Source organism: Lissotriton helveticus, chromosome 11, assembly GCF_964261635.1.
Source record: "Lissotriton helveticus chromosome 11, aLisHel1.1, whole genome shotgun sequence".
Taxonomy (NCBI): domain Eukaryota; kingdom Metazoa; phylum Chordata; class Amphibia; order Caudata; family Salamandridae; genus Lissotriton; species Lissotriton helveticus.
In genome coordinates, this window is record NC_136072.1 from 987578116 (window position 1) to 987601261 (window position 23146).

Sequence of the window (23146 nt, forward strand, 5' to 3'; positions counted from 1 at the left end):
GTAAGTGTGGCCCATCAGTCTGCCCACCACTATCATGTAGCGGCCCTTATTGTCTATGTGGCACTGGGTCAGGGAGAAGGGGAGGCGTTAGTGGATTAACGTGGTCTACTAAATTAGGAGCAGTAGCCATTTGTGTCGTGGAGCAATGTGATAGAAATGTGTCTAGTGGTGTAAAACCACAGAGAATCATGCATGGAGCTGGTAAAGAAGTAACATTTATCATTTCGGAGAACGTCCCCACCCCACCTTGCGACCCATCGCACAAGGCATTAACCCCACCAACCAATACCCGAATGCATCCTGTAAACATCTCGTTCGTTAATACCAATTCTCAAAACGATGCATAATAGTCTGTGAGTTCAACAGTGTGCTACGCACCTAGGGCGGAGGCAACGTTTCAAAGGTGCCCAGCCATATCCGAGTATTGTGCAAGAACAATACTGATACTGTCTCAGTTGTTGTGTTAAAGCAATTCTGACACAAAAGCGCTGCATCAATAAAAAGAAGATACCCAAGGCAAATGCAGACTAAATATGGGGTATTAAAATATTAAAACTTCTATTCATGTCATTAAAACTTTTGCAATATTATGGTGTTTCTAGATCTAACTGAACATAATATTGTTACTCCAAATTGTTTCATGTGCAGTCTCATAAAAATTCTCATTAAAAATCGTTTTTTAATAAAAATTCCTGAATGATATGAAATTAACATCACTGGTTAATGCCTATGGAGAAATAAATATCACTGTCTAGTGCCTAAATCATTCCTATGCTCCCATTGCATGTCATCTAGTGGGAACCCAATTCTCTAAATTGAATACTAATGTCAGCTTAAGAGGAGATAGTGAGAAAGAGGAAAATATGCCCCTTTTCCTGATCTATTCTCTACTCTATTTGGCACACAGCATGATCTATTGTATAAACGCATGCACTTATTATCCTATATGATAGTTTTTTTCCTTTTTTCTTTTTTCTCTAAAGCGCTCAATGTTTGTGCCAAAATTAAATTTCCATAACCAAATTTGCCAGTGTATCCACATGTAATCCATTATTGCTACTTTATCAATCAAGAGGAGAATCCTTACTAAATATGTACGTATAGTTCTACGACCGAATTCAACCCGTATGGTATTTTTGTGTTTAATATCACAATATATTTTGATTCTAGTTCCCTTAATTGGAGTTCTCGATTTCCACCTCTTCTTCTATTTTTTGGGACTGAATCAATGACATAGTAAAACAATTCATTCAAATTTCCTCCATGTATCTCACTAATATGCCTGGCGACATGATAGCGTTTGTCACAACTTTTCACAGCTCTGAGATGTGGGAACATTTTCACATGTGCCATATGTATGGTACTGCCTACATATAGTTTAGGGCAGGAACATTGTAGAATATATACTACCTAGTCACTCCTGTAGTTGTAGGAGTTGCGGATCTTCCATGGACTCTTCAACAATGATGATTGTACTTCTCTCGTATTGAGACCATGTTTGCAAGGTTTGCACCTATGGCACTTAAGAAACCCAGGGTGCTATCCCCTCAGGGCTATTTACTACTAGCTCCTGACGCATTGATTTGGCACATCTAAAAGTCAGCAAAGGTTTGCGTGATGTTTCACTGCCTAATATTGGAGCACTTTTAATTTGATGCCAATGCCTAGTCATTACCTCTCTCACATTAGCACGATGGGCATTGTTACTTGTGATTCTACCCAGTTTATCCTTGCCTTTGTTTTTTCTAGCACTTCCAGTACGTTTGTCTTCTTCCCTGTTCGAAAATACCAGTGAATCTCTGGTAATTCCCTCAACCTTATGATTGGCTTGTTCTAATATCTGGGATCTGTACCATCTCTCGATTAATTTTTCTTGCAATTTCTCCTGCGCTTCCTTCAGTGATGTTGAGTCACTGCAGTTCCTCTTCATCCGCAGATATTCTGCATATGGAATGCTCTGCTTCAGTTTCTTTGGATGAAAAACGCGCGACTGTAGAATGGAATTTCCCACTGTGGGTTTCCCATATGTCTTCGTGTGTAGCATGTTATTTTTCACAAACCGTTCCAAATCCAGAAAGCAAATCTCTTATGTACTGATAATAGAAGTAAATTGTGGGTTCAGGGTATTGGTGCTTAATTCTGACACACACGCCTGGGCTGATTCTGGGGTACCTTTCCACAGGATAAACAGATCATCTATAAATCTTGTTTAAAGAATGAGGTTCTTGGACCACTCTGTCATACTTGACCCTGAGCACCTGCTCATCTCACCTACCCATATGAAGGCTGGCACTGCTCGGGGCTAAGCAGGTACCCATGGCCATACCCCTTACTTGCCTGTAAGTCTCCTTGCCAAACATTTAAAAAAGAAAAATACCTAAGCACCATCTTGTCATTTTAATGAGCCTGTCTGAATGTTGGTACACATACATTGGTCTTGAGCCCAAAAAGTACTTCATAGCTCTAAGCTCATCTTCTTGGGAGATGTTGGTGTACAGCAAAGTCATGCCCAATGTAATGATGACATAGGACTCCTCCCACGGAATGTCATAGATTCTTCTAAGAAAATCCCCTTTGTCCTGTATATAGGACAGGAGACTACTCACAAATTCCTGCAGAAAATAGTCTGTCAGTCAAACTACTTTATTAGATTAATTAAAATCATAAAAGTACAATGCAAAACACAAGACACAAAACGATCATGTGCCCTTTCCAATACAAATGGGCGACACATAAATGTAAACCGTTTCTACACAAGGAATATAAGTAATTAAAACTAAAAGAATATATCCGATAAAACCAGTTACATGATAATAAAATTTAGAAAAATTCATAGTTCAATCATCGTAGGGAATCTTTTTCTCCCTAGGCGGACAGCAGCAACAAGATAACTGGCAATATTAAAAATATTCCAGGTATTGTCTAAAAGCTGAAGGTACATTAAGGCTGGTCTAACCTGTAAAAAACCCTTTCCTCTCAGGAAAGGAATTAAAAACTTCTTCCTAATTTCACTGTAAAAATCACAAAACATTATAAAATGCATGGTGTCCTGAATTGAGAAACTGTCACAGTTACACGGGGCTATGTCTTCTGGTTTACACCAACCAGGGAAGTTACCCAGAGAGAAGTGGATCAGGTTGAAACGAAACCTGGTCCGAAGCCAACGATGGAAGGGCTTTGTCACAATTCTTAAATAAGGCTCTATTGATGGCGATGAAGTTATTAAATAATGAGCCCTGACCAAAGGTTTTTTTATTTTCTGATCCTCCCGTCCCAGCCTCTGCATATTCGAAAACTGCCATTTCACCCATTTCAGATCAGTTTTCTTGATCCCTTCAGGGGCGTTATAAATGTCTGGACGCCCTAGTTTAGTGAACATACCCTTGACATACGACAACCACTGGATATTACTGGCTTTATCTAAAACAACACAGTCCATTAAAATCTGGTGGTTTAATGTTAATTCTGGGTTAAGCCAAGTTTTTATCTAGCAGATCAGGGGAGCCAATCTCACCAAGTCAGTCACGTAACCCATCCCCAGTTTCTGATGAATAGCGAATGTTGGGGTTGATTGGGGGACAGACAGGAGGGAGCGGAAACATTTATTTTCAGCCATCTGGACCCTTACCACTTGCGTGTACCCCCAGATAGCCGCACCATATGTGGCGATAGCCAAACATTTCAACCTATAAATGGCGAGAATTGCCTCACAAGACCTAGCTCCCAGTCGCCGCGCAAAACCCAGTAGCGCTGACGACTATCTCACTACTGAATTCTTTTTGGCTTTGAGCTGGGGGACCCAAGAGCATCTGTCATCAAATAAATCCCCCAAATATGTAAAAACAGTCACTCTGGTCACCTCAGCCCCAATACAAAAAAAGGTTTTAACTTTGTTCTTTCGTTGGCCCATAGTCAGGACGTGAGATAGTCAATGTATCAGAATGGGGTTTCAAATAAGCTGCCTAATGCTGAAAGGATAGGTTTCCCAGGGGGAGCGTCCTGATTTTTTATGTATTTTTGGAATCGAGTACAATATTGCCATTATAGGGGCATCCAACTTCAGATACAGATATTCACTCTGAGAGATTAAACCTGTCCCTCTCCACCTGGGTAGATCAATATCGAACCCATTTTAAATTTCAACTTGTAGTACTTTGGGGTCACACCTTATGTCTCTCAACTGCATCTTGGCCTCTGTGTTATGCATGTTAAGGGGCCACAGGAGGATGTGCCCTCCCTTATCGGACTAACTACCCACAATGTCCTTTCTGGCTTTGATTTTTTTCAACAACTTGCCGATCTTTTGATTCCTCGCCTTTTATTGCCACTTAAGAAGTTCGTCATAGACATTATTGATAGTGTTTTTAAATATTTTATGACAAGATCTGAATATATGGCCACATAGTCCCTTGGGAGATTTAGAGCAAAAATAGACTTGGGCTTAAATGGTGTTTTGGTGCTGCCCTAAATATCTAAACCCAAGGTGTCAACTGTTTCTGTGGTTGATGAAAAGGGCTGTCTTTCCCTACATGATGGTCTAGCTAGTGCCAGGATACTATTTTGGTCACAGTGCGCTTTCAACTTTTCCAGATCATGCAGCAGATCCATATCACCTACTACAAAATTTGGAACCGGGATGGTCTCTCCTGTATGTTCAACGTCTTCCTGTTTATTTTCATGGTGAAAAAACTTCCTCCGCTTCAGTTTCCTCACAAACTTGAAAAAATAAGTTTGTGTCTGTCCATAGTTGAAATTAGTATGTGTACAAAATGAAATTCCCAAGGCAGAATATCTTCTTCTACTGATAACACTAAATCTGATAGATTGACCCCCGTTGCAGTACTTGATGATTTTTTTTAAATTTCTTTTTTTTAAAGTATTTTATTGTAACATATGCGGGTTACACAGCCATAATCCTACAACCCGGAGGCTAGTGGCGCGTTTAGCAACCTTCCATAGTATGAAAACACAGCCAGTTAGCCGACATCTCTGAAGCTCGGCGGCAATTTAAGCTTGTGGAGCAACATCATAGTGTGTCATACAGTCAGGATCTCGTGCACTAGCTCGCGCTTCCAACACATATCTCATTATAATCCCTAAAACCATCAACAAGAACTACCCCCCCCACCCCACCTGGCAGCCCCCCGCCTCCCCCCCCCCCCCCCCCCCGAGTCCACGATGCACATATACCTAGCAACAGATTGAGTTCTCTTCTCGAAGCACCACAGGGTGACCCACGTCAATGTAAACTACAGCCCATCAGTCCGGCTGTTCACTGCGCGCCAACAAGTATTCCCGCAAAGGAGCCCAGATGTCTTTGGGACGAGACCCAGTCGGCAACTCCTCCTGAAACAGTTCCAGCTGCTCCTGGCAATACACCATGTCTTTTAACCACTGAGACGCATGAGGGCGTCGGCCACCATCCCAAGTGAACAGTACTCGCCTTTTGGCCAGCAGCAATGCCACCCTCACAAAGCGGCCCGCAACACCCTTCACACCCGGCACATATCCCAGCAAGCACACAAGCGGTGTACACTCCAGCCTGCACCCAACCATTGCGTAGACCAGTTCCAGCACAGCCACCCGGAACGATTGTACAGCCCCGCACTGCCAGGCCAAATGGCAAGAAGCCCGCCTCCTCCCGCCCATACCTTCGACAACAATCAGAGTCTCTGAGTCCTAGTCTGTGGAGTTTCTGCGGGGTGTGGTATGTTTGGTGTATGAATTTCAAGTGGATAATGTGAAAATTGCAATTAGGCGACAATCGACCTGTCACCATACAGATCTGTTCCCATTCATGCATTGTAATTACCGGATCTAGTTGTCTGTTCCACCTTTCCAGGCTTTTATCCTCCGGATATATCGTCTCCTCTTGTACCGCCCTGTGCAGCCTAGTAAGCAGATGTTGCCGCGAAGCAACGACCAGCACCAGCTGTAAAGCCTATGACACGGGCGGTTCCTCCGGGAAGCATGTATAATGGTCCCTTACCGCTCTACGCAATCTGTAACACACATACTGAAACAGCGGGGTGGGGTTCGAGACATACTCCAAATCCGCCTCCGTAAGATATTGCCGTCCAGGGTACAGATCGCCCATATTGGCAAGACTCGCCTCACGGAAAAGAGCCAGAGGGCCCCTCTCCCTCGCCACCGACAAAGCAGCATGACCCTCGATGCACAAAGCCGGGGCATATAAAGGCAGACGATCCGTGCGCTTGCCAATTTCCTGCCAGACGGAGACCGTGACATCGATCGTGTTTATTTCAGATCTGGGGGTGTGCCTGCGAATGTGCGTAACAATACCCTGCAACGGTGTGGGAGCCGCATCTCCCTCTTCCACCGCAACGTGGGGTATGAATCCATGTGGTCGAAACCAGAAATATGCAAATTGCGCCTGCGCACATAGATAATAGGCATAGAAGTCCGGGGCATTGAAGCCACCTCTGTGGAAGGGCAGGGTCAGCGTGGACCAGCTAATCCGTGGCGGTTTCGCCCTCCAGACCAGCCTAAGCAACTGTGCCTGTAATTTTTTTTTTAATTGTTACGTTAACCGGATGGGGACATTGCACAACAAGTACAAAAACTGCGGGAGGATCACCATTTTTATCACAGCTATACGATCAGCTAACGAGAGGGGTAACCGAACCCAGCAGTCCACGCGCTCCACCAGTGACGTGTAGGCCCTCCCATAGTTTTCACGCACCACTATCTCCGGATCCCGATGGATCCAGATGCCTAGATACTTGACCGGTTCAACCGACCAAACCAAAGGATATTCCACTTGTGGCTCGGTCGTATCAGGCGTTAGCGGGAATCAGCACCAACTACTCCCAGTTGATGCGCAGCCCCGAATAGAGGCCAAACCTGATACACTCACGGATGACTCGCGTCAGGTAGGTTTGCGGCTCCCGGATGTATAAGACCATATCGTCTGCGTACGCCGAGATAATCACCGGCTGATGGTGAAAGCTCAGGGCCGCTGCCTTGTGTGACTGATGTATCCTGCACATGAGGGGTTCCAGGACAATGGCAAATAAAAAGGGGGGAGAGCGGGCACCCCTGCCTAGTGCCACGCTGGATCGCCAGCGGTTCAGACGTGAGTCCTCCCACCCGCACCCTAGCCGACACGTCAGTGTACAGGACCTGTATCCAGCGGAAACACCAGTGGGAATCCCATTCTGGCCAGTATAAAAAGCATGTATTTCCCTTCAATCGAGTCGAACGCCTTGGCCGCGTCCAATAGGACGGCGACGGCAGGCAACTCAGGCGTTAGTACGTGAAGCATGGCGAAGATCGTGTGGAGGTTCCAGGAGGTGGACCGATACGGGATGAAGCCCGACTGGTCCGGCAAGACGAGCATGGGCATAAGAGGGCTCAGTTTCGTGTCCAGAAGCTTAGCAAGGATCTTCGCAAATATTGATGAGAGAAAGAGGGCGATACCACTTGCAGCGTGCCGGAGATTTATCTTTTTTCAGGAGAGTGACTATCAGCGCCTGTCGCAGGGAGGGGGGAAGGTGGCCCACCTCATGCGCCTCCGCATACATCGCCAATAGGTGTGGCGCCAGGAGATCAACATATTGCTTATAGAATTCATCTGTCAGCCCATCGGGGCCCGGAGCTTTTTTATTCGGAAGAGCAAGGATAGCATCTCTGATATCTCTCGTCTATCGGTAGGCCAAGGTAATTACGCTGCCCGTCACACAGGCCGTGTCCGCCAGATAATTATGCAATGCCGGTGCATCCACATCGCCCTGCGAGGTATACAGTGTCTCGTAAAAAGTACGAAATTGAGCCAGGATTGCATCGCATGTGTAGTGCTCCAGCCCCTCATCATCCACAATGTGCTCAATCTGAGACGCCTCAGACCTATCCCGCAGACAATCAGCCAACACCCTGCCAGGTCTACCCCCCTCACCGTAAGCCCTCGCCACGTGTCTCTTAGACAAGTACTTGATCTCCGTGGCTGCCACAGCATTGTAATCCTCCAGATACTCCCTAATGTTCGCGAGCACTTCCGGGGATGGATCAACCACATATTGAGCCTCCAGGTCGCGTAGCTGCTCCTCCAGGCGACTCAATTGGCCCTGCAGATCCCGCAGGATGCCCGCTGATGTGCTGATACACACACCGCGTATCGTTGCCTTGAAGGCTTCCCACAGGGTGGCCGCGCTATCCACCGTTCCCGTGTTGATATCAAAGTATTGTGCTATTGCTTTATGGATGGTGTCTGCATAGATCGGATCGAGCAGGGAGGCCGCGCGGAATCGCCAGGTGAAGGGGTGTCTGGCAGTGAGCGGGACTGCGATCAGAAGCAAGACAGGGTTATGATCTGATAAAGTCCGGGGCAGGACGCTCACCTCCTCAACCCAATCATTCTCCACCTTGTCTAACAGCCAATAATCCAGGCGCGACCATGTGTTGTGAGCAGGGGTGATGTGTGTGCCCTGCAGAGTCCCCGTATTACGCAAGCGCCATGCATCCACCAGGTCCGCCTCTTCCATGAAATCACGCACACACTGCGCCACTTTAACCATGCGCACACTGGCTGTGTTAGATTTATCCAAAATCGGGTCAAGACAGGTGTTGAGGTCCCCCCCGAGCAGAAGCACCGAGTCAAGCCATGTGCGCAAAACCTGGAACATCTTAAGGAACGCCGCCGGCTCATCCACCACTGGCCCATACACATTAGCAATCGTAACCACCATTCTTCCCAACCTGCCACGCACCAGAGCCCATCGTCCGTCATCTGCAACATAGGTATCAATGGGCTGAAAGGGAGTCCCCCTTTTAACTAAAATCAGCACTCCACGGGCATAGCTAGAGTACGAGGAAGCCAGACGAAACGGCGCGGGCCATTGCCCCCTCCGAGTGTTTGGAGAGATGGGTCTCCTGCAAGAGAGCAACATGCACCCTGTGACGATCTAGATATGCCAGGACTTGTCTGCATTTCCTGGGTGTGTTCAAGCCTCTAACATTCCAGGTGACACAATTATACTTCTCACACGCCATCAGACACACAGGAACACTGTGATAAGCTGGGCAGGAGCCACCCAGGCGTGGGCATTAACCCCTGCGGAGCAAGTAACAAGGCTGTGCACAAATTCGAAAGAGAACTTGCGTCATAAAGCGGTTCGGCATCCCCCCCCCCCCATCCCACCCCGTCCAACCCCCCCCAACTAACAGCAGCAAACCCCGCCAAATGGGTATCAAACAGGAGCAACCCCATGATGCAAAGAAAAAGAACACTCCCACCCCCCCCGCCCACTTCAGCAACCCCAAATCGCCAAAGGCCCATTTCACCCACCTCCCCCACCCTCAAACCCCCACATGGCACAAGACAAACTTTGTGGGTCATACCCAGCAGGGGCGTGAAGTGGCCCGAACCACCCCCGGCACAAGGCGGGGAGGGGCCACCGGACAGTATGTAGAGACTCTCATCCACACAACGGGTTACACTGTTGTGCAAATCATGGATTGACGAGGCCCCCTGGCGCCTGCAGACATACCACCCCCTATAACTGTAAAGCAAAGGGCCATCCAGTGCAAAAGCTCATGCAACAGTCCTGTAGCTTCATGCAATGACTACGAAGGATAGGAGAACGCCCGCCCCCATCCCATGCGCTCGCAGCAGCCTAACATAGAGACGATCTAATCTGGGATAGAAGGTAGGGAACATAAATACATCACCCTCCATGAAGCAACGAGCCCCAAACGTAACATTGCAAACAATATGACAGTCAGTCATCATTATCTGATGTGGGGACGGGTGACTTTCGTCGGTGTTTCAATGAGCGTGCATATTCCATTGCCTGTTTAGGAGTCGTAAAGATTTTGCCAGATGCGTGGTCACCAATGCGGAGTCTCGCGGGGTAGAGCATGGCGTAAGGGATTTGTTCTTTAGCAAGCAGCTTTTTCACCCCTTGAAACTCCTTGTGAGCAGCTTGCACTTGAGCCGTGAAATCTGGATAGAAGGACAAGGCATTATTTTGATACGTGACCGTGCCCTTCTTCCTGGTGACGCGCAAGACAGTGTCCCGGTCTCTGTAATTCAACAATCTAGCAATGACGGGCCGAGGTGCAGCCACAGGGGGAGGACGAGCCGCAAGCGATCTGTGGGCCCTCTCGATCACGAACATTGGGGACAGTTCAGTAGTGCCGCACACTTCACGCCGCATCGTCTCCATGTAGTCCTCGAGGCGCCCCACATTTGTGGACTCCGGCAGGCCGAGGACGCGAATGTTGTTGCGTCTCGAACGCGCCTCAATGTCCTCGTTCTTAGCTTGTATCACTGCAAGAAGCTTAGCCATGTCCGACGTCTTGGTCGCCACTTGCTGCAGGCAGTCTTCAGTCTCTGATATCCTCTGCTCAGCCTCCCCTATGCGAGCTGCTTGCGTATCAAGTTTGGAAAAAAAATGGTCCATACGACCATTCAGTGCCTCTATTTTACAGTCTATGGCCTGAAGGCTGGCCTGAATGGCTGCCAGCGATTTCTCTAGCGCCGATGGCCCCTGCGAGGCCTCCTCCAGCTCTGAGTCAGAGACTGCATTCTGCGAGGGCTTGCCGCCTTTTCGAAGTTCGAAAGTGAGACGCGGCTGCGACTTATCCGGCTTGCCCATGATGAGGCCGGTGCACCACACACACCAGCGTAGGTATCTTCCTCTCCGCAGTCCCCACGCCAACCGCACAGAACGCCCCACGTAGATGTGCAAGAGGCCTCAGGGACACCGCAGCAGCAAGGGTGAATCAACGAAGGCCCACCCTGACGGGCGGCGGGCAGGCTATCCTCTGCACATCTGGGGTCCAGGGGCACCAATGCAGCAGCGCAACACCTCCGAGTCACGGGAATGTCTTGTGGCAGCGCACACCAAATTCGCGCAGGATACGCGGGGAGGAATGCCCCACCGCCGGGTCCCCGACTTAACCAGCAAATACAGCAGAGTCCACAGGGAGAGCCCCCCACCGCAGCACACCTTTCAGCCTCTGAAGATTTCGTAAACGGGGACCTCAGAGTGGCCCCCCGCTCAGCAGGGTCAGGCGCCGCCCCAGTAGACCAAGTCGCACCCCCTGAGGCAGCAGGATGACCCCAGTGTCCGATCGGCAGAAGGGCCCCCCCGCAGATGTGGGCAACAGCAACAACAGTCACAGGCCCGATCGTGGCCCATCGCATGTGAGGGGGGCAGGATGCGGCCTACACAGGGCTTAGCACTCGGGTCGCGCCGGCCGCTCACGTGATCCAGCGGCCCGGCACACAGCGGCTCCCCCCCCCGATCCGGCAGCAGAGTCACAGGTCCACAGAGCGGGGCACTTAACTGAAGGCCCTGCGGGGCCGGCGGGCATCTCTCATCCGGCGCTCTTGACCACAGGAGCAGCGTCGCCTCAGCGTCTCCAAGTGTCCGCGCCGGGTGGTTCAGGGCGCCGCCGCTATGACGCCACACGACCGATCGCCGCCCTCCTCTCCAGCCGCCGTCCGCCTCACACACGGCTCCCAGGACGGTAATAGTCAACAAGACTGGGACGGAGCCCGATCGGGAGCACGTCTGCAAGCCGCCCTCCTCAAATCAGGTAGGAGTCGTCAGGATATTGCAGGATTGTTGTCGGTGACCGGCAGAGCAGCACTACAGCGCTGCCATCTTGCCAGACGCCAAGCCACGCCCCGTACTTAATGTTACTTGGATTGCCATACCGGTTTTGTTTTGACCCTGGATCTGAGTTCCATGCCTGCTACTTCTTTTCTAGCGCCTCCTCTGTTGAATTTTCCTTTTCATTGTGGGCGCACTCTGGTGTTCATTTAATTTTGAAAAAAAACTGGAGGTGACTATATCATTTCTCTACCCTTAGTGGACATTCCTGCTCCATCCTCCTGATCAGTGTACAGTTTCGAACTGAACTCTGAACTTCTTTTTGTTGATGTTAGTTTTTCTTGATTTATTGTTTGTGGAGCAGCCTTGTCGGAGACTTTTTGTCTATGTAGGGTATCAAAGCTGCATACAAATGTATACATTTGTCCCCATTGGTAGTCCAACATATCCAACGTGAACTTTATTGCCTTTCGATCTCTGATGGTCTGCTCATTATTTTTTTTGTTTAATTTCCAATTTGTTTTTGAATTTTTAAACTGCTTCTGGTTTGGAAAGTTGACTAATCTCTTGTTGAAGTTGTCTTATTTCCTCTAATATTTTCTCTCTGTCCCGCTTTGCATATTTAATCAAAATCTTCAGCATATTCTGTGATGATTCCACACTATTGGCGGTCCATTCCTGCAGCATGCCGGGGTTCGGGTTTTTCAAAGGTTGGGGCTATTAACACTCACAGCCCTCGCAGTACTCTCCCTATCTGTGTCTAGAGATCCACCTCTGGGGGAGTGCTGCTGGTGATCTGTGCACGCTCAGACATGCTTGTTGCATTCTCATCAAACATGGCTTCTGCTGCTTCTTCTCTCTTTGATCCAATTCTGAGCTATTATTCCAGTAAGGACTTATTCCTAGCCAGTCTTCCCAGCTTCTTTTCCTTGTGATCCTTGCCCCACTGAGAGATTTACTCTCAGCACCTCTCCTCAATGCCTGTAGTGTTCCGAATGGAGTGCGAGGAGCCGCTTACCTGCTTCCCAGGCGTACTCCGGCGCACCAAAGGCAGTCCACCGCGCTCCACCCTACCCGCAATAACCAACTCTGACTTGCGTCTTCTCCGGCTCGGGGGGACCTCTTGGTAAGTGCTGCATACAATCCAAACTCCTCCTGCCGGAATCTGTGAGGCGCCTAAACTAAAAAAAAAAAAAAAAAAAAAGGTTACAGGGACCTTCTAGTTAGCTTCTGCATTTACTCGTACAAAACCATAGAAATTCAGCTGTTATAGTTGGTTCATTCAAGTAACTATAACTCACACCCTCGACATTTTTTGTGAATTTATAAGTTTTTTTTAATGCCAAAGCTTACTATAACTGCCCTGTAAACTTTGTTTCTTTCCAATGAATCTCTATTTTTTTTTTAATGCAGCAGGAGGTACCCGCAGGTCCGCCTGCAGCCAACACCCCACATGCTGCCAATCCCACACTGTGGGCCACAGCCTTCGGCTGTGCGCAGCTAGGGGTTGGCTACAGGACCTAGCTGGCAGCCAGACCCTGCAGCCTACCCCTGTGTGCATCCGGCCCCACACGCCCTTTTGTGTCTGAGTGGGTCTGTGTGTGGGCACCTGAGTGGCTGAGTGGGTGTGTGAAAGCTGTGTGGGTTCGTCAGTATGTGTGTGAGTGGTTTTACAGGTGTGTGAGTGACTGTATGGGTGTGTGAGTGACTGTATGGGTGTGAGTGACTATATGGGTGTGTGAGTTACTATGAATGTGTGTGGGTGGCTGTGTGAAAGCTGTGGAGGTCTGTGCATGGTTTTGAGAGTGTGTGATTGGCTGTTAAGGGCATCCTTGGGGCCAATATCCCCTCCTGTTACCTCCAGCTGAGCGGTTGTTGGAGCCAATGCCCCCTATCTTAACCACTCTGCAAATGCACCTTCTTGCGCATTACTAGTAAGGGGATGAAGTTGTATGGGCACCCCTCGCATTACTCTAAAAATTGACCCACCTGGGGCCTATATTTAACGAAGTGTTGGCTTCATTTTTTGTTTTTTTAATGTCAGCGGGAGTCACGGATCCAGCATGACTGCACGAGAACAGGTGGTGTCACGGAGCGTGTGTGCGTGCGTGTGTGCGTGTATGTATGTATGTATGTATGTATGTATGTATGTATGTATATATATATATATATATATATATATATATATATATATATATATAAAAAAATTCTTTAAATTTCTCCACAACTACTGAACGGAATTATACCAAATCACCAAAAGGTACATCCCTGAACCAACATCTACCGTCCTGACAAATTTGGTGTAATTTCGTTCAGCAGTTCGGGCTATAGCCATGTCTAAAGGTCCTATTGGAGTTAACAAGGGGAAACCCCTCTTTTAAGCACCCCTGGTTCTCTGCCCCCACTTGACGAATCACTCTAAGATTTTCAAGACAGCAGCTGAAGTGAATGTCATATTAGTTTTGAAAATCTTGTGAAGATTCATCAAACAACGCCAAAGTTATTGGCAAAACAAAAATGCCTTTCCTATGAAAACTAGGTCCTAACTAGAACTACCTACTGGCGACAGCCAGTGGTGTATGTATAGATATGTGTATGTATGTATGTGTGTGTGTGCGTATGTGTATATGTAAGGGTGTCTGTACGTGTTAATTGTGCCTTTAAATTATAGTACTGGATCTCTAATTGCCTTTAAGCTGTAGTATTGGACCTCCAATTGTCTGTCTATAGTCCGTGGGAATGTTTTAGTTTTGTGTCAGAGTCCAGAGGGATCTTTCTTTCAATAAAACAGTTACATTTTAATTAATTTTATTAACGTTATAGCATTGGGAAAGGGATTGAATGAAACCGGAAAAACACAGATGTTTTTCCTTAATCCAAACTACAGAAATCTTTTGCCTACACTTTCTTGCCCTGTGTGCTGTGTTCTCAAGGACACTTATCTCTGAAATTTAGATCGCTTGGAAAATCTGCTGTGGGATCACTTGTGTTTGTTCAATGAAGATACCTTACCAAAAAGGCTTTGCGAGTCACAACATTTGCACAGCACTTCTGCTTTGGTGTTCTGGCGTAGGTTGCTCAAATCTGACCTAAGTGCCATACCTTCATACTTGCAATCCTACCATTCAGTGTCAAAAATATATCGGCGTGTGTTGGTCTAGGTAAAGAGCTTAGTTAAGGCCATAACTACATGTAAGGTTAGGTTGGACATCTAGAAATGACCAATATCCTCGAGAATTAAGAGTAGGTCATTTCCAACGCCTTGCGAATTCAACTGTTCTCTATAAAAACACACTTTCCAGGTAATGTTAATAGCTGTTTTAAGAGTCTTACTCCGGTTTTGACATGATTAAAAAACGTGCAGAACTTCTATTATATATGTTGTAGTTTCTGTAAGGTGTTGGAATACGCACATACATTACAAATTATTGACTTGTCTAAATTACTGTGTAATTGTAGGACTTCAAATTTCTATTTTAAAGAAAAATAACCTAATCTTGTTTCTTAATCAGTTGTTTTAAACGTAACCAAGCTACACCATGTTTTTCATTGTAACACCTAAACATGTTGTTTGCTTTTCAGATGGTCCAAACACTATATAATAATGGCGCAAACTCCATTTGGGAGCATTCTTTGCTGGATCCTGCATCTGTACTTAGTGGAAAACGTAAAGCCAACCCTCAGGATAGACTCCAGTAAGTAAAGGTTTCTCATATATTTTAGCATTCCCATTGCCCAATGTTGATACTGCAGTTGAAGGTCCCAGTAACTAAACAGTAAAATAAAAAGACATCGAACTTGAAAGTAAACTAAAGAATGATAGATATCTAAAGCATACCATTAATAAAGACTACATCGACAAATGAACCAAGATGTGGGGTAAATTAAATTCTCAATTAAATGACCATACTACTCTTAACAAGTGACAATGGAGAAAGGGCTACTCTGATAAAATCCTGAACATTCCAGAATGTGCCTACTGCGCACAAAGTATATTTCAGGAGATATACTGTTGTCCAAAAAGAAGTCGAAACTTAAACAATTTGCCAGCAAACAACGAAAATGAACTCAGGCATTCATGTAAATGCCAAAACGTTGAACACTTTCTAGACCTGACTTAATTGTCTCAATGCTCTTCTTGTTTCAATACCAGAGGATCCGTGCTGCTAGTAAACAATACAAGCTAAGAGGGAATCCACCCTCTTGCTGTACAAGTGAATAATGAAGACGAAACGTAAGCAAAATGCCAGTAGTCGTAATCTAGTTGTAATTTCTTTTAGATCGAAGGAAGTTATTGATGTTCTGCATAACATTTTATAAATCATCCTTGCTTACTTTTACATCACTTATCTTTTTGAATCTGTGTGAGATTATCTGTACGGTTAAGGGGTGCAACTATAAACTGCTTCAAAAGCTTTTTAGTTGAAGCTATACACACCTGTTCAGTGCATGGATCCATGCATGTTTCAAGTACGCAAGTCCCTCTTTCTGAACCGATGCACGCCCTTCTAAGTTCCGTTATTTCTGCTGAACTTAATCTTTCTGAACCAGCCTATCTTGTGCTCAGCAGTTTCCTTTGCGAGGCCTCAGCTCAGTTCCTTTTTAGGTGTCGCCTGAACAGCGCTTGCGCTGTGCTTGTTAAATAAATGTCTTGTATTAAATATGGCCCTGTAGCCACGCCCCCTGCCTGAAATCTGCTACAAAAAGGCGCGCTCTGCACTCGCTCGCAGTAAGAGGCCACATACTCCTGAGGCACAGCCGGGAGATCGCTGTTTTTAAACTTTGTTTTGATTTAAAAAAATACTGTTTTACCTGCTTTTGCACCACCTCCTGGGCACTCCCCTGCCCTAATTTCTTTCCTTATTCGCCGCGCAGCCGACCTAAACGCTGCCACGGCACCAACTTTTCCGCCATCAGCCCTAGGCCACGCCCACGGCCCTGAGGCCACGTCCCTTCCCTCTCAATAAACAATGTGCCCCCCCTGGACGCGCAGCGGACGCGCCGTTTGCGCGCCGAAGGCACGCCAAGGGAAAGCCCGTCTGCGCCCGTCCGCGCCAGACCGGGCCCAGGGGCCAGTCTCCCCGGCCATTCTATCTCATATTCGGCTGACTCCCTCAGGGACCTACAACTCACCCATCTTATCCCCTCCCCTACCACCATCAAACGCATCATCACCACCGGCATTATTTCGTCTGACCGGCAGACTAGCAGTCGGAGCATGCCCCCCGTCAAACCGGGCGCGAACAATCCCACCATTCGGGTGCTGTATTTGAACACCCGCTCCATGGTAAAGCATCACGCCGATATCTTTATCCTCCTATCCACCGAGAAACCGGACGTGCTCCTACTCACGGAGACTTGGCTGACCTCTGATCTAGGGGCCTTAACACTCCTCCTCCTCTAACGACCCCCCCCAACCCATGCCCTCCTTCGCGGCCACCCTGACCGACCAGCTGATCAACCTACTCACCTCCAACCCCAGATTCGCCCTCTTCGGCGACCTTAACTACTGGTTCGATGATGCCAACGCTGGGCCCCATGCTCTGGAGATCTTTGAGGCCCTTACCAGCCTCAACAGATCACCTCGGCTACCCTAAGTTATAAATATAAGTTATAAATGTTTGACTCAAATCATGCAGTAATGGACTAATTTTAAATCTGTAAAGCAAAGGTTTTTGCGGATTTCGGTTTCTACTGAACTTGGCAGTGGGGGTTCCGGGATAAACGAAAGGATGGCGAGAGATCTTTCCGGCGGGCAAGTTGCCTGATCCCGTCATGGTGGCTTGAATTTTAATGAGTGACGATACTGAGGACTGGTCTCCCTCCTTTGCTGACGTCCGTTCACATGTCGCTGTGAGCTGCGTGCACCGCATGTCTGAGAAAGTACAGGTGCAAGGGTGTCGTGAAGTGGATGGTGTGGGAGTGGTCATATAGGTTGTATGAGGTGGGGAGAGGGTACCTGAAGCCAATTTGCTCGCTAGAACCAGCAGAAAAGAAGACCATTTTGACCGCCTTGGGGCCGGGACAGGGGACGAGGGGGTTGGTCTACCGCCTGGATCATCAGCTCTCCAACAGCGCACATGTAGAAGGTGAGAAGCCTATTCTGCAACATTTCAGATCCTTTGACCAACCCGCGCCCCCTACTCCCTATCCCTCTCACTTCCCACCTTGCCTACCTGACTGTTGGAGGTTTCAAATTTGCTGGGCGGTTATATAATTCAAACTAGAGCTGCCTGAAGTATGTGGGTTCTCATGGTGACATCCCAATTCTGCTCTTGGTCCAAAAGTTGCCAGGACTCCTCGAAACACATATTTCTGTTATATCAACTAATTCATTTATTGCCCTCTTTCATCTTGTTTTTCAGAATGTTGCTATTACTTAACTACACTATACCACTAGCAACAGCACAATATATTACCTTTTTGTACATAAACAAGTCATAACACTTTAACAGACTTGTCAGCTTGCACAAAATAACGCAAGAAAGCTTAGTTTTATTTTGAGGCTTGTTCATGCCTATTCTACCTATACTATGGGAACACACTTGTTACACCACTCATTTCACAAATATGAAAACGTGCGGCACCTGAAAAGCTACGGTAGGTTACTGAAGAATAATCCTTTAAGGACCTCATTTAGTAAGTCTGTCAACACCATAATTGTGGTATATTTTTTCTTTAACTGACTGAATGCATTGTATTCAGTATTCCGAATTGTTTGTGGTGGCGTTTACTTTAGATTTTAACAGACTTCAAATTGTTTTATTTTCATGAGCATGAGTTCTAATCAATCAAGTTGAGCTCCCTTGTGAAAAAGTGCTGCTTCAGTCCTAAGCAATTCCTCCATCCTACCCTTATCATTTGCTAGAGTCTGGTTGTCAATTCCAGAGCCGAGTCCTTCGACCAATATAATGATAAACACACATTGGTTGTAATGTGATGCTTTATTCTACACTGTTGACGTTTATAAACTCATTAAATAACAGGCGTTTTATTGCCCAGTTTAATGGTATTAGATCTTGTGGGCTCAAAGATCGAAGACTGTATTGTCCTTGCTAGGATTGCTTTTTGTGACCTCCAGAATCCAGGAAATGCAAGCAGCAAGAGTTTAACACACAGGGCCATGGTGCCGGCGGAAATGTTAGTTTATGAAACCAGGTATGGGAAATTATTACAACCCTTGTGGGAAATAGAGGTGCAGGTAATTATGAAAACCTGTACGAGTCGCCCATGCTTCAGTTTGACACAGCAAATTGCCGTTAACGTTTACAGGTATCCCATATGAGAATAACGTGTTACAAAATCGAAACAGTGAAATCATGGTGGTATGCTAAAACTACAACACCCCTCCGTTTCTTCTCTGGATTTCATCCCCCTGGGTTGGGCCGTGCACAATAAAGAGTATTGTTTCAGCAAGTGTGGATGTGTGCATGCCATGACAATATCTGATCATTGTTCTTTATTGCTTTAAAAAACTCCATAGTTCTCATCTAAAACTTACACTTTCCTCCATATCTATTTATTGTTCCACATGTTTTCAAGCAAAGAAACTGCCTATTTCTGTCTTATACCCTATTTTTTGCCAAATCGGAAAATTATTTTGGAGAAATCAGTTGTATTAAGTGCATTATCATACCCGCATTTGCCAAAATCTTAGTTGTCATTCAGTAATGTGGTGCTCATTTTTCAAAATCTCAATGCACCAACCTGTCTTTGAGTTCTGGCTGGTAAGCATAGGCCCCTCATTAATGGTCACTTGTATCCTTTTTTGTTCTCTATACAGGCCAGTAGGACATTTTTTGCTAGTGTGTTCTGTGTTATAATAAAAGGAATATCAAAACCAGGCACTTGCAAAGGTGATAATCTAGACCAGGAACCTTGCATGCCTCTCTATTTTGAAAGTATTTGGTTAAAATGTACCACTTTCATTTATTTGTCTTTCTTGCGCCTAATTTTTATTTTGAGCCTACCATATTGAAGAAACCCTATTGTCAGTTTACCAAAAAACTTATAAGGAGATTAAAGCCTTTCCATTGGTTGGCTTTATAGTCTCTTTCATTTGCTTCCTTCATATTTAACAGCTTGCCTTATCCATCATGTTTGTCTCTTCCCTAAGGCCTCTTTACTTATGTCTTTCCACTGCTAATTTTTAAGGAACTACTATTTTCTTTGCTTAAGCACTCTGAGAGTGCATCTGTTTTCCACTTGTCTCCCTCATGTGCTTCTCCCACATGCTTTGTGGTGTTCTCCCACTCGGTGTTGCTTTTTCTCTCGCCTGTGTGCTTTTCTCCCTCTGCAGCACTTTGTTAAATTTGTTGAATGCTTCCTCTATGGTTCCCTTGTTTGGCTTTTCTCTTTCCCTACCCATTCCCTGTTGCTTCTAGCCTCCACTCGCTTGTCGGTATTCCCCTGCTGTTCTGTTTTTTTTAAATTAATTTTTAAAAAGTATACCAAAAAAGTGCTCTCGAATTACTTAGTTTTTAAAAATTTCTTCATATTAAGACAACAAAAAAGAAGCATCAGGTGACAGTTTAAACTGTTACAGGTTTCATCGTTACTTTCCATACATCAAAAAGATACAATCCAGAATAGTGAAAAAGGATCAAGGGGACTCGTGCACCTCTACATCATCTTGGCCTATCGGGGGCACACAGACATCCCCACGGTAATGATTCCAATCCTCCCAAACTTTCCCCCACTTTGCAGGACACCCTCTAGCCGCATACACTGAGCGTTCTCTAAACATGCACCAATCCATATCTTCCGCCCATTTCTCTACCTAGGGCGCCTGGCTTGCTCCCCACAACTGAGCAATATTACGCTTCGTTATCATGCATGCCAATATCACCCACTGCTTTCTGTATGCATTCAGATCTGTGGGCTCTCAAACATTCAGGATACACCTGCGGGCCTCCAGCCTGAACTCTTCCCCCAGGACCTCTTGTATCTTCTCGTGGATCTTCTCCCAGTATGTCTGCACCACCGTACAGTGCCACAAAATATGCATAAACGTTCCAAGTTCCCTGCATCCCCACCTGCACTCCCCACCCTCTGAGCGACCCATTCGGATCAGACTCGGCTCTGTAACATATGACCTGTGTAAAATCTTTAATTGCACCAACCTGAGCCGCATCTGTATCGCCACCACCCGAGGAGAGGAAACCGCCTCCCGCCAGTCCTCATCATCAAACTCCAGCCCATCATCATTCCAGTGTGATTTTATAAGAGCCAGCGGGTCCTCCATATTATTTATTAGTTTCCTGTAAATTAAAGAGATGGTCTTTTCAGGGAGGTGACCGTCCAACACCCGGTCTTCAAGGGGGAAGGCGTCTGGAAGCAACGTTTCTTTGGGAATATGTGCAAGCAATGCATGGCTAATCTGAAAGTAGCGGTAGTGTTCACGGTCGTGAAGGTGGTATTGTTGCTGAAGAGAGTGAAATGTGTGTACCGTGCCCCCTCCCCAGACATCTTTAATCTGTGTGATCCCAATGAGGTCCCATTTGTCGAAGCCTTTAGACTTCCCAGTTTCTCCGAATTCCACAGCGGGGTGGCGAGTGTAAGCCTCCCCTCCCACTTCAGATGTCTGTTAGCCGCATGCCACACCTGAACAGCATGTGCCGTGGGTCCCGCCAGGGGGAACCTACCAGGCTTGGCATAAAGCGCTCTTGTAAAGTTGCCCCCTAGCACTTGCCAGCGGTCTAGGGCGTATCCCGGGTCTCCGGGAGGACCGTAAACCGCGTGATTCACCGCGGCCAACTGCGAGGCCCCAGTAATATTTTCGTAGGTCCGGTAGTCCTATCCTTCCGTCGTACCAAGGAAGAGAGTGAGTTTAGTGAACGCAATACGTGGCTTACCGTCCCACATAAGCTGCCTCTGCAGGGTCTCTGTCTTTAAAGTAGGAGGCCGGAACCGGGTCCATCGCATTTTGAAGTGCATACAAAAACCGGGGAAGGGCCAACATTTTAAAAAGGACTGCTCTACCCAGAAGGGAGAGCGGGAGTGCTTTCCAGCGCGCTACATCATCCCTAAGTCGAGTCAGAGGGGGCCCCAGGTTGTTAGCAAAACGTAGTTTCGGGTCAAGCGTAACATAAATGCCAAGGTACGTAAACCCTACCGGTTCAATCCGTATCGGGCAAGTATGCGGGATTTCCGGCGGAGCCCCTCTGAAAACGAAAAGAACCGATTTTGACCACTTGATGGCAAACCCCTAGTATCTCCCAAAAATAGCAAGCACATCTAGGAAACATATTCGTGATCCCCACGGATTAGTAAGAAAAAGCAAGATATCGTCCGCATATAGTGAAATTGTGTCCTCCCATTCCAGCATCCAGTGCAAGCCACGAATCGACCGCTCCCACCAAACCCAAGCCTCAAGCGGCTCCAGGGCAAAGGCAAAAAGGAGCGGAGACAGGGGACAACCCTGTCTCGTACCTCTGCCGAGGGGAAAGTCAGAGGATTTTCGGTTATTTACGACAACTCTGGCCAGAGGGGCCGCATATAAAAGGCGCACCCAGGTAATAAACTCAGAACCAAACCCCATCTTCCCCAACACCGCAAATAAGTATGGCCATTCAACCCTATCAAAAGCCATAGTGGCGTCAAACCGCCGGCTCCTGAACCGGAGGGGACCTGCCCAGCATCCCATGCAGCCGGTGCAGATTGAGGGCTGTATTTCGGCGCGGCATAAAACCGGACTGATCCGCATGTATCAGGGAGGTGATAACTTTGACCAGCCTTGTCGCCAATAGCTTCGCCAAAACATTAGGCTCGACATTCAATAAGGAGATGGGTCTGTAAGACGAACAGCTAGTCTTTGATTTGCCCGCCTTATGAATGACCAAAATGTTGGCAGCTCGCTGATCGTACGGTAGCAGGCCCTTCTCTCTGCTCTCCTCATACATGGAGCGGAGGAGCGGGCGAGATGGCTGGCGCTCAACTTATACAGTTTTATGGGAAGTCCGTTCGGACCCGTGGCCTTCCCTGAGTGTACAAGCCCCGTCATCTCTAGAAAGTCGGGGAGCCACCGCTGTGCCGGCCGCAGCACCCGAGCGGGCTGTCGATCTACCTCACCGTCCATTACAGCATTAAAATCACCTTCCATCACTAGGAGGCCAAGGGCAAGGTCAAGAAAATAGAGCCCAAATTACGGAATGTGTCAGATTGCAGGCCTGGAGGGACATAAATGGGAAAAAGGCGACCGACCTCCCCTCCCACTGCCCTGATATTCCAATGTACCTACCGTGCTTGTCGACCCAAATAGCCTGAACAGTCAGGGGAAAGGAATTTTTCACCAAGATACCTACCCCCCTTGACCCTGAAGTGAACCTGATTGTGCCACCAACTTATATGCTCCTTTATGCAAGGCCATGCAGCGATTCCCTATAAGATGTGTCTCTTGTAGTAGCACAACATCCGGGGAGTGCCTTTGAATAAACTGGCTAACCATCCCTCTCTTAATCTTGTCCCCCAGGCCATTAATATTCCAGCTGAGCACACTTATCCCCGATCCCTGTCTAACCTTTGACATTGTGTTGGTATGGAAACAGTACATTCACATCCTTGTCATC

The 23146-nt window shown here is 47.1% G+C and overlaps 1 protein-coding gene across 4 annotated transcripts in view; it reads left to right on the forward strand.

The window, feature by feature from the left end:
* Nucleotides 1-23146, forward strand: part of GIT2 (GIT ArfGAP 2) — a 692535-nt gene that overhangs the window by 65744 nt on the left and 603645 nt on the right. For all 4 annotated transcript variants that reach the window (XM_078667341.1, XM_078667342.1, XM_078667343.1 and 1 more), the window contains exon 3: nucleotides 15162-15274. In XM_078667341.1, the coding sequence (XP_078523467.1) occupies nucleotides 15162-15274 (113 nt within the window). The remainder of the gene's footprint in view (nucleotides 1-15161; nucleotides 15275-23146) is intronic.